The 12836-nt window shown below is 44.8% G+C and overlaps 1 protein-coding gene across 1 annotated transcript in view; it reads left to right on the forward strand.

Moving 5' to 3' along the window:
• The first annotated feature begins 663 nt into the window (after positions 1-663).
• HSPB8 (heat shock protein family B (small) member 8) overlaps positions 664-12836 on the forward strand; it is a 95269-nt gene continuing 83096 nt past the window's right edge. Inside the window, exon 1 of the mRNA XM_085636432.1 lies at positions 664-1878. Within this exon, the coding sequence (XP_085492558.1) occupies positions 1488-1878 (391 nt within the window). The 5' untranslated portion in view covers positions 664-1487. The remainder of the gene's footprint in view (positions 1879-12836) is intronic.

The raw sequence follows: 12836 nt of genomic DNA on the forward strand, positions 1-12836 counted from the left end.
AAAGGTATCAGAAGGCAAGACGATAGCGCTAGGGGTAAAAAGCCAGGATTTAATAATATCTCACAGCTGACATTAACCAACTCCATAGCTGTAAGTGATCTGAGGCCAGAAAAAGACGCTTATTATTTTAAACAATGTTCCTGTGGAGGGCAGGTGGACTCATACTGGCCGAAAGGGAATTTTTCAATTGCCAATTGAATTATTTCTCTCAAAAGTCAGCTGGGAAGGGGGGAGTCAATAAGATGTCAGGCTCATCTGTTGTTGAAAGGAGCTGGAGCTACACAAAACCCTCTTGTTGGGCAGGTCGTGAAGTCCTGGATGTGACTGTCAGTCACTGACAGTACTGACTCTGCCCAAGCCCTTCCGGCCTCTCATAGGCTTCGGAGTTTGGAGTCTGGCCTGAGTCCACCTGCTGCCCAGGTCTAAGGGCCTTTCAGAGAACTGGTCTGAAGTCACCATACGGTGACAGTGACTCTCTCCCCAACCCCTCCGGCTTTTAAAAGTCACTGGCTTGAAGCTAAGTTATTGATTGACTCGACCTGTCCTGTTATCTTTTCAGAGGCAGCATCGACCATTCTGGAAACTAGGAGATGCCCACAAGGGCCGGACTACCTCGTGGTATCGAGCACCGCGGTGCTGTTTCTGCCTCGTTCAAACCCTGCCACAGCAGTGAATGTGCGGCTATAGTTAGCATGCCCTGGCGCTGTTGCTGCTCGGTGAGGAGCCTGGCACAGGGTGGAGGGGGAGGAGACAGGGCAGGGCCAGTGATGAAGGCACCCTAATCCGCGTCTGCCCAGAGTCAGCCGTCCCTGCCCCCTCCGGGAAGGACCAGCTGTTAACAGAGCAGATTCCGCAGGCGTGCTTCATGCCTCTGAAATACCCAGCTGACAGGCAGGCCAGGCACACAGGCCCCGAGCACAGACAGGTTATAAATAGAAGCCTTCCAGAGTCCTGGAGAAGTTTGGAGAACTTTCTGCGCTCACGGGACCCGTGCCTACTTCAGCAGCACTTCTAGGCCTCGGGGAGGACGCCTGCGGCCAGTCTCCGACGCTGCTTGGGGGCCGAAGACCGCCTTCCCTACCTCTCATTTCTTAGACTTAGGGGTTCTAAACAAAAGCTCCGTGGAACCAGGCAGGGGCTTTCTCTGTCCTCCCCCAACATATTTTTTCATGACGTCTGAACTCCCAGGAACAGAGAGGGAGAAAGACAGTCTGGAGACATTTACTTAGTGAGCTGTTAAGTGCAGCCACTCACCAAGATAGGGTCCGGGGCCCTCTCTGCTCACTGCTCTGCCCACGACTGCCACAAACACGCACGTCAGTTGCATGACGTTTTGGCTGAGAGGAGAGAAATCATAGTCTTAGAAACATCTTTTGTAACTCATTTTGTTTTCAAAGGTGGACTTTGATTCTAGGTCCAAGTGCCTGGGAGCGCCCTTGAAGTCTTTTAGGCGCTTTGGTGCGGCTTTTCTTTTTCCACAGTTCACGATGGCCGACAGCCAACTTCCCTTTTCGTGCCATTACCCCGGCCTCAGACAGCGAAGTGCCCGGGACCCCTTCCGCGAGAACGCGCTGGCATCCCGGCTTCTGGACGATGACTTCGGCATGTCACCCTTCTCCGATGACCTGACCATGGACTGGCCCGACTGGGCACGGCCGCGGCTCACCACCACGTGGTCGGCGTCCCCGCTGCGGACAGGGGTCCCTCGGCCGTCAGGGGTCTCTCCCCCGGGGTATAGTTCCAGGTACACGGGGCACGTGGAACCGGTGAGCCCGGCCGCGCACCGGGGGGATCCGTGGAAGGTGTGCGTCAACGTGCAGAGCTTCACGGCGGAGGAGCTGACCGTGAAAACCAGGGACGGCTTCGTGGAAGTGTCAGGTGAGTGGCGCTCAGGTGGAGGGCGGCCGTGTCCAGTGTGGGCGAGGAGGGAATAACTGTCATTAGTTGTGTGAGAGGAGGGAGTAACGGACTCATACCCCTTTTCCACTGGCCGTACTAGCCATGGTGTAAGGGGACGTGAATGAATCGGCAGGTCAAGAAAGTAAAGGCAGCTCTTAAAACGATGTTTAATTTTTGTAGCTTCCAGACCTTTTTCCTTTAGCACTGTTAAGTTGCGGGGGGGGGGGGGGGGGAGGGGGGGCGTACAAGGGGACAACACTCTGACGTCACGATGATTCAGAGGATCAAGTACGTGACAGTCAATATGTGAATGGAGAAATGTATTTAGTGAAAGTGTGAGGTGATTTAAAGTGTCATGTGGGGGTGAGAGTGTCAGGGGTGTCACAATAGGGAGTGTCAGTTGAGTATTTGGGACGGAGTAACTGTAAAGTGAGTATGTGGGAAGAGGGTAGAACAGTAGAAGAGTTATGCAAGTCTGTCAGGAGAGGGTGAAAGTGTAAGGTGAGTGTTACAGAAAAGGAGAAACGTGTGACATGAAATGCCATCTAAGTGTGAAGTGGGAGGGAGGCAACGTCAGATGAGTGTGCAAGGTAGAATGGAAGTAGTAGGTGAGGATATGGGAAGGTGGAAGGGGATCGTGAAAATGACTTGGGAAATGTAACATGTTGGTGGACATGTCAGATGATGGCCATTGTGAAAGGGTGAGCGTTTAGTTTAAGATGTAGCATAGGGTGACATTGGCCGACGAGACTGGAAGGAGAGAGAACATAGAAGTGATATCCAAGTGGCGGGTAGGCATGTGTGTGGCGGATGTTCAGGAGCAGGGTGGAACTGTCCATTAAGGGGCTTATTTACAAGCCCCATGCGCCGCTTGTAGGTCACTGGCTCCAGTGTTAAAAGAGACTCACCAGTGGCGCAAAGGGCTTGTAAATAAGCCACAAGGAATGGAGTGAATGGAAATCAAGAAATCCAGGCGGCTTGGAGGTATCACTTCTGTGTGTGTGAGGAGCATGAAAGTGTAAAGTGAGCATGCAGGGGTGAGGGTGACAGTATACGTTGAGTGTGTGAGAGAGAATTAGATTGCTGGGTGAGTGTTTGGGACAGGAGACCGAGGGTAGTTATTAGTACAAGGCGCCTGGATACCCTGACAGGTGACAAGCAGCGCTTTACAAATTCACCACACATTTCATTACAATGTAAAATATGCAGGTTAAAGTGAGAGAAAACAGTAGAGTGCTATACAAATGAAGGTGAAAGCAGGAGTGGGCTCAGTGTCATATATACAGTGAAGGTTGAAATGCTGTGTGAATGTATGAGCACGTAGACAGTACTAATCGAGTTTGCAGCTGTGAGCATGGCGGTGTAAAGGAAGGATGAACATGTCACATGAAAGAGCAAGCCACAAGGGGGCAGTGCTGGGTCAGTGAGCACAGGAAGAGGGGAAGTGCCTGTTGATGTGTCATGGGAGTTGGCAGTGTCGAGTGAGTTTACAATGGACGTTTAGAGGTCTCCTTGGTACACCAGGAGGATGACAATATCTGATGTAAGTAAAGGGCAGGGGGAGCATCCGGTGAGTGTGCCAGGGCAGAGTGAGATGATCCAGTGAAACTATAAGGCAAAGGAATTGTATTATTTTATCATTAGGGTAGAGTAAAACAATGTCTGATAATCCTGGAAGGACACAATAGGAGTGTTATACAAGGGAATCACGGAAGTGTGAAGGGAGTATGGAGGGGCATCGGAATGCCAGGTGACTTTGCCAAGGAAAGGTTTTAGGTGGTAGAAAAATGTGACACGTGGTTGAGTGAGTGGAGGGTAAATGTGTGAGAGGGGAAGGATCAGTGCCAGGTGTGTGTCCAATAACGTGGAAAGACTAGGCGAAAGTGCAAGGAGAGGGTGTTATAGTGCGGAAGAGGATGGTAAACTTTTACGATGAGCGTGTGAGGGGTGTCAAGTGTCAAGTGTATGTCTGAGGGAAGGATGCAGGTGTCAGGTGAGTGTTTTGTTGCGGGAATTATGTGGTATAACTAACAGTGATGGAGAAATGTTTTTGTGCCAGAGGGGGCGAACGATTCTTCATAGGTGGCATGTATATAGCCCAATGTGAAATGCGTGTGTGTGTGTGTGTGTGTGTGTGTATATATATATTCACTTAAAAAAACATAGGTTTCACACACGTTATAGTTAGGAATTAGCATTTAAAAAACCTTGCAAATTCACTTAAAAAACCATAGGTTTCACACATGTTATAGTTAGCTGGACATTTCACTCGTAAAAAACCATTGAAATTCCCCCGTTATAGTTAGTTCAGATAACTATAACTCGCGCGCCCGCAATCCACTGCTGATGACGTCGCATATTACATCACTCATGACATGGTCAGTGACATCACTCATGACATCACTGAAGACATCATCCTTGTGATAGAGTGGCGGTCGCGCGAGTTATAGTTATCTGAACTAACTATAACGGGGGAATTTCAATGGTTTTTTACGAGTGAAATGTCCAGCTAACTATAACATGTGTGAAACCTATGGTTTTTTAAGTGAATTTGCAAGGTTTTTTAAATGCTAATTCCTAACTATAACGTGTGTGAAACCTATGGTTTTTTAAGTGAATTTTTAAGGTTTTTTAAATGCTAATTTATGTATGTATTATTATATTTTTTATATATTTATTTTACAATAAACTACCTATGTATATAGTTATAGATTGACTGTATCCTGTAATATGGAATGGCTCAGCTCTTTTTTTTTTAATTTGGATAAAGTTGAACAGCATAGTTAATATCTTGTATAAACTTATAAACAGTTTAAAATGTTTTTTTTTAAAGTTTTTTTCACAGTGCGCGCACGGTGCTCGCACAGTGCGCACACCCCGTGATTTTTAAAAAAAAAAAAAATGTTTTTTTCACCCTTCGGGGTCCTTCAGGGATCCCCTGACAAAGGCTAGGGGGTCAGGAACTCTCTACCCTGCCCCCTTTTCACGTTATCCACCTTTCTTTTTCACTGTCACACACAAAATGGCGGCCGACACTTCCTGATTTTGACCGACTTGAATGTTGACTGACATGTAACCACCAATCAGAATTACGCTTGCGCACGTTATGGTGCGCGCACGGTGCGCGCCTATAGATATTTATGTACTTTTAGCTGCAATTTTCTCAGGAACTACTGAACAGATTGACACCATATATGCAAAAGGCACATGCCTGACCTGAGGACTACCTCTTAGCCAAATTTCAAGTAATTCTGTTCAGCCTTTCGGGCTGTACCTTTGACTAAAGGTCCTATGGCAAAATGCATAGGGAAAACACGATGTGGGACCCCTCTTTTTTCTCAGCCCCCGCTTGACGAATCACCCCGAGACTTTCAGGGTAGGAGCTGAGCGGAGCGCCCCATTAGTTTTGAAAATTTCGCGAGGATTCGTCAACCGGCGCCAAAGTTATTCAAAATAGAATTTTCAGATTTCCTATGGGAACTCGGTCCTAACTATAACTATCTACTGGCGACCGCCAGTAGATAATATATATATATATATATATATATATATATATATATATATATATATATATATTTGCATGGCAAACAGCCACCCTCCAGTCCATCCTACGAGAGTCTACACCCAACCACCAGTGGCCTTGGTGGTTTACCCTTTTTGATGAATACATTCAGCAAATTTCCTCTAGCTCACTTTTTAAAAAACAAATTGTATATATTTTTTCATTTGCTTGAATGGTACTTGTTTTCTGAATTCAAAATGGTGGCTGTATGCTTGCAAATTGAAAGGAATGTGTACATTTAGCGTACCAAAAGTTTTTTAAACATTTTTTTCTTGCAATTTCCCCACCCTCAATGTGCATAACTACGCCCCTGGTACTCAGAACTGATCACCAAACTGTCTCTTCTTTCTCTGAAAAATATTACAAGATGGTGTAAAAAAGTTGATCCCTTCTGTCCACAAATTACATCTTGAAACATTTAAAAGCGACTGACAGAATTTGCGAATTTCTGAATTTGCGATTCAACCATCAAGATATACAAAAGTGTTCAATCCATTTCAAGCCCACCTGGGTGCTCCTTTTGTAATTCTACTTCATCAAAAATGTTTGGGTGGATTCATATCCTACCACATAAAGCACATTTTCTGAGTAAAGTGCTACATTCATGCCACGTTTGGCATAAATCCTTTCAGCGATTTGTGCTCTAGTGGTAAGCAAAATATCCTATAGGAGTTAAATTAGATACCATGTCTATTTTCCCTTGCTTGAACCTTCATGAAAATTAGCATGCTGGACCTTTGCTACATATACTAAATAAGTGCCAAATTTTGTGGAAATCCAGCCTTGGAAATCAGAGTTATATGCACACCTGAAATGCCTTGTCATTGGAAAGATGTCCTGAACCATAACTACTGAGTGCTGACCACCCATGTTTAACATGTGTATTACACATTGCGGTCACCATTTTATAGTTAAGGTTCAGGATTTATGGCAAACATGGCATGAATGTAGCACTTTACTCAGAAATTGTGATTTTCTGAAATTGCAATTTTAAGAGTATTCGTGAATTTCAAATTCGAGATTTGCATGAAATTTTGACTTTAAATTAAAATAAAAACAATTAAGGCTACGGGTGGCTAAAGGACCTGCATGGCCATGACTGCTTCAAACCCCACTGTGCACAGGCAAAGATTTTGCATAGCATGGTATGGAGGTACATGGTAGTTGAATCAATCAATCAATCAATCAATCAATCAATCAATCAATCAATCAATCAATCAATCAATCACATATTTGTTAAGCGCTACTACTCACCTGTGAGGAACTCAAGGCGTTGGGGGAGGGAGGGTTTAGCAGGTTCCAGTCCATCAAGGAGGGGGTCTGTTGAAGAGCCAGGTTTTGAGGTTTCTTGTGAAGATGGGGAGAGATGTTGTCTGTCTGAGGTGGAAAGGGAGGGCATTCCAGGCGCTGGCCACGAGGAAGGCGAACGCCAGAGCTATTTGAATATTGTATATGATTAAAAATTATCTGGTAAAAATACAGTTAAAGGTTACTTGTGGTTCAATAAGCACAAAACCTTAAAAAAACCTATGAAATTCTCCAGTTATGGGATGCAGAGCACAATATGTACTATAACGCACGACGCCACAAAGTTTTGGTGTATGTAGACAGCTTTTAATTTAAACACACCTTTGGCAAACATATCCCTTGAACTTGGCAAGGGGTGTGATTTCTAGTGTGCTTTGGCAAGGAAGTGCTTTCGGCTTGGTGAGGGGGTGAGTTTTTGCTTTTTCTAATGCTATTTGCCTAACTTCAAATCTAAGGGTTGTTCTTCCCTTCTCCTCCATGCTACAGTAAATCTGGTCAAGTAAACACACAGCACCATCCGCAGCCTCTATCCCAGATACACTGCACCTACTGCATTATGCTCCTTCTCTGTAGTTCCCCTCCTAGATCTTGAGCTTGTCTGGGCCCAGCACAACCCATGATGAGCCAAGGTGACACAACAAAATAAAACAAGACAAATTAAATTTTAAAACCCTATACATTGCTGGAGCTTAGAGTGAGGTAACAAATCAATATAATGGTTTTTAAAGCTAGTAAGTCAGTGCAACACAGAAAACTAATAACACACTGATTGAAGCATATACAATTCAATTCAATTCATAAAGCTTTATTCGGAGCTTGACAACAAAGTCCATAAAAGCAGATCATGCATAAAAAACATCAATGATACACATAGACTAATAACGAGAATAATTCATAAAAACTTCATCAATGGAGTTAAAACAGGTAATACATAAAAACTACAATAACAATATTAAAAGATGATTATACTAGGCCTAGCCTTGATAGCTTTTAAAAGGAATGTGGCTGTAAAGAAACAGACATCGGGAGAGGGGTTAAATATCAATTTCATGACATCCTTAACTGTTCTGACACCGAGTTTCTTATACAGGGGTTTTAAAAAAGCAATACGGTAGTTACCATATAGTGGGCAGAACAATAGAAAGTGCATTGTACTTTGGGCTGTAGTTCCATCACAAGGGCAAGGACCAATAGGGTATTTTTTGGCATTAGGAAACGCCACCAAATGGTGGACAATTCCGAAGCGCAGTCTGGTTATAACGAACCTATGAGAGGGCCTAGTAACAAAGCTCAAATATGATTGATAACCTGACAACTCACAGCAGCTGTCATAGAGCTTACAGGTGGATAAATTGCTACTGGCCTTCAAATGTTGCTCATACTTTAGTGACAACCAAACAGACTTCAGTACGCTTTTGGACATACTGTTGGCAGCATAACAATCCTCGTATAAATTAAGACCATATATGTCCTTAAAACTGTGCATAACAAAATTTACCCAGGGGATCTTCAGATAATTATCTAGAGATAAACAGTCCTTAATAATAGCTCTGTTCATGGAGGTCTCCTCCTTAGCCCAGATCGCACGCCACAGCATTAAAGGTCTATGGGCAATGGAATCTAGGAGATGGGATATTCCAAATTCCCTATGCACCAAATGCGTGGATGCTGAAGTAGGCAAACAGAGTAACCTTTTTAAAAACAGGTTTTCCTCCACTTGGAGACTCCCAACCGAAACATGCCCCCAGACACCTGCTCCATAAAGGGCAATTGAAAGGCACCTCATCTGGTAGATCTTCAGCATGTCACTAATACGTTTATCCCCGATCTTAGAGGCGAACGTGAATACCCCGTGAGCACATTTCGCCATTCTTGCTCTAACGTGGGTGACTTCGCTGGACCAGCTACCTGTCTTGGAAAAGATGATACCCAGGTAGTTAAATGTATCTACCGTCTGTACCCTCTGTCCTTCCATAAAGAAGGAATGAGGTTTTTTTACGGCCCTTACCACATTCCATGACAAAGGTCTTTGTTTTGTTAATGACCAGCTTCCTTTCCCCAATAAACAAGGAAAACCTGTCCATGAGGCGTTGGAGGCGGACAGGGGTCCTAGAAAGAAGTACTGCGTCGTCCGCATATAGTAGTACCGGGATATAGGAGTTAAGAATGATTGGGGCATCTGCCCCCACAGACCTTAAGACAGAGTCTACCTCGTTGATAAAAAGTGTGAAAAGCAAGGGGGCTAACACACACCCCTGCCTGATGCCACGCTTAACAGGAAACTTAGGAGTACACTCCCCACCCGGGCCATATCGAACACTAGAACTAAGATTAACATACAGTCTGGCCAGAAAATGGACAATACCCTCCGGTGCCCCCATTCCAAGTAGTGTCTCCCAGAGAATCTGATGGTTAACCATATCGAAGGCACTACTAAGGTCGGCGAAACAGAGGAAGAGGGAACCTTTCTTGGCCATAGTATATTTTCCAATTAGTAGTTCTAGGTTGAGACACTGTTCTACTGTGCCTCTGCCCTTCCTGAATCCGTATTGAGAATTGGCCAGGATGTTATTATTTTCTGCCCATTCTTCTAGTCTGACAAGGAGCACCCGGCTCATAATTTTCACGGACGAATCAAGAAGGGAGATAGGCCGATAGTTCTTAGCATCGCCCTTCTCCCCCTTCTTATAGATGGGGATAATAATAGATTCCTCCCATGTGGGCGGTGCACCATGTCTCACAGCAGTATTAAATACCTTAGTCAATAATGGGCCCCAGATTTCAGGTTCTTTTTTATAAATATCCACCGGCACACCATCGGGTCCCTGAGCCTTCCCACCTTTACTTGCAATAATGCATTTCTTAACCTCGGTAGGTGTGATATCTAGGGGAAGAATTGGCCAGACCCCACCTCCATTGTCCACATGTTTATCAGAATCAAAAATCAGGGAAAAGTGGGAGACCCAGCTTCCCACGCTTACATTAGCTGACAGAATAGGCGTAACCTCATCCCTTAAGAAAGGGCTGTTGACTGTGGCCCAAAACAGCGAGGAGTCAGAGGTTTCGGCAGCCCTGTCTAACTTATCCCAGGCCTCACGCTTAAGTTCTGCCTTTCTTTCTGAAACTGCTGCCTTATAGGTTGCCCTAAGATGCCGGATAAGAGTAATGTCCCTCTGTTTTTCTGCCAATGCCACCTTAAGGCTCTTCAGGGCAGCAGTGCAGGCATGATCAAACCACCCCCTTTGCCGATTTGAATCGCCCTTAAAATGTTTGGTAAATACTGCTTCTATAGAGTGATTGATATCGACAAATGTATTCAAAATTACAGCTGTCGGTTCTTCACTCACTAAGATAGTTTCAATTTCTTTAGAGCAGTTCTCAATTATGGAACTAGACAGGAGGTCTGCCTTCTCCCCCTTCCACCTAATTCTATATCCATTGGGTCTATGTGGTTCAATGTTATCCACAATACTTGGTTTAGGACCTATATTAGTTTTCCAAAAAGCCATCTCCATGGTCAGGCAGTTGTGGTCACTAATCAAATTATCTACAACCAAAGGGTCAGAACACCATGGAATAAGGCTAGAGGAAGTGCAAATATAATCGATGACAGAGTTAGCGTTTCTGCCCGTGAAGGTAGGGACAATTTCATCAAGGACACCCCTCGCATTCCCCATGATCTCCATATCATATGTCATCAGGATTTTATTTAGTGAATCCCCATATGGATTATGGGGAAAATGGGCGACTCCCTCTCCTCGGGAGCTTAAAAAACCACAGACCCTATGGGCAGAGGACATACAGGTAGAGATATTAAAATCTCCCAACCAGATAAAATCGAAAGCGATTTCATTTCCTGTAACAATTTTAACCAAAGCTTCCTCCAAAGCAAGAGCTATCCTTTGCCTAGATTTATCAAAAACATTATTATAAAAATTGATTAAAAGGATATTCCTATCCTGCTCCTTACAAAGCCAAAGGATCTGGGAATGGTCCCCCACCGGGACATGTTTCTTTACTACAAACGGAGCGTCAACAGAAATCAGTGTCAGGAGGCCACCCTTGGCTCTTCCTGAGTTCGAAGCCACTGCTGGTATTTGATATGAGACAAACCCGTTATAATTAATGGGGACCAAACTCCAGGTTTCCTGGAAACATAAAATATTAAAAAGATTGATAAAATCGAACCAACCTAAGCAATCATCCTTGTGGGAAAGTCCCGCAACATTCCAACAAGCTATGACACATGAACCAGGGTTAACTAAGCAGGTGGAAGGATTCAACAGGGACCTATCCCCTCTCACGTTAACCAAATTTTCGTGGTCGCATGCCACAGTAGAGTCTGGTTGGCTTACACCAATTTTGTTAGTAATAGTTGTTGTTATCCTAGGGGCCCTATAGTTGCTCACTTTACTCGAGTCCAAGTCCTCCGACCTAACACCATCTATGGACGGCTCCAGTCAATCATTGTAATCAAGCCCACTTAATGGCTGGAATCTATTAAACGTAGAGATAGTGGGAGTAACACACAGATCCTGTACTCTAGGCCTATACCAGTGGCGCTCATCAACAGATTGAATGACAGGTTGAGTTGCAAGATCTCTATAAAAGTACCCAAGCGGCCGCAAGGATATACCATGTTCACTCGCAGGGAGAGAAGCGGCTTTAATTAAAACTGTGGAGGTAAGTTGAGGGTTGCGAAAGTTGATGACTATACAGTCGCCTTCGCAGGTCTTACGGGACTTACCAACCCAGTTAGTTCTCCTGGTACTAAGTATGTCTCTGGATAGTGCTATAGGAAAATCACACTGTCGGTGGAGCCAGTCCACAGTTTTATTCTTTAATGACGAGTGTGATTCTACACTAGCAGAATTGTTATCAAACCTCTTAACAGGGGGGACATTCATAAGAACTGCTACAAATGGTGCACACGTAGGTGGCAGGTCCGGTTGGGGGTTTCTGGAGCTAGGGGTGTTAACATTATGGCCCAACGATTCCCCCAGTTCTGAACCAGCGGGTGGTTTAGTGGTGTCTTGCCGCTGATATGGTACATTGGGAACCGCAACAGGCTTTCCAAGGGCACACCCAGGTCTGCATTCAGAACTGCTGTTCTCAGCCAACATTGGGGCTGTATTAGAGGTAGTTAGAGAGGTCTCCTCTGGCACCTGTGTACCAGCAATATTGTTTGGGGCTGGTCTAGCCTTGATAAAAGAATCCAAAATGCCTCCCAATCTGACTACTTCATCGGCAAGAGTGGAAAGTTTGGTCAATAGAGGTTTAACAAATATGTCAAACTTGGCAGCTATAGCCTGGGTTATAAGATCCAGCTGTTCTTTATCTAAAATGACCTTAGCTCCTTCCGTTAGCACCGATTGGGCTGGGACATTAATCTGCGGGGTGGTGTCCTTTTTGTTAGCATGGCGATTCCCTCCTCGCTTAGACTGTGTGGGTTTACTAGTGTTCCTACAGGTGCGTGTTAATTTTTGGCGTCTGGATACAGACTGGCTGGGGATGGGTACATCAGGTAAAATAGCTTGGCCTGGTTCAGGGTCGATCGTGGACTCAGGAGTATCACTTTCCGAGCTAATGATGTCAGTTACAACTCCCTCAGATATACAATTAGTGGGTAATGAGGGAGAATTAACATCCTGAACAAGGGGGGTCTCGGAGGCCAAACAATTAGGCGGGGGGGACACCAAACTCTGTGACCCTGTACGACCTAGAGATTTCCTACGTTCCTGGTTAATTTTATCGACCATCTTAACCAGGTAATTGTCCATGGTTGTGGTCGAGGCTGCTGTCTTTGCTTTAGGCATAATTAGCAAATCAGGCTCCCACACCCCCTTAAATTTCTGCTTGTAGACACCAAACAACAATAAACCAGTGTTTCCCAAATGGGTTATCACATACGACCTCCGATCACCTGGGAGCTTTAAACAGTAACCAAGAATGACTTGGCAATCAATACACACAACAGAATGCGCTATGGTAAATTAAATAACACGAATATCGATAGGCCAGTCTGCTGCTCCCACCTGCCCCCTCCTGTCCCAGACTGTCTCAGACT

This window comes from Triturus cristatus, chromosome 11 (assembly GCF_964204655.1).
Source record: "Triturus cristatus chromosome 11, aTriCri1.1, whole genome shotgun sequence".
Classification (NCBI taxonomy): domain Eukaryota; kingdom Metazoa; phylum Chordata; class Amphibia; order Caudata; family Salamandridae; genus Triturus; species Triturus cristatus.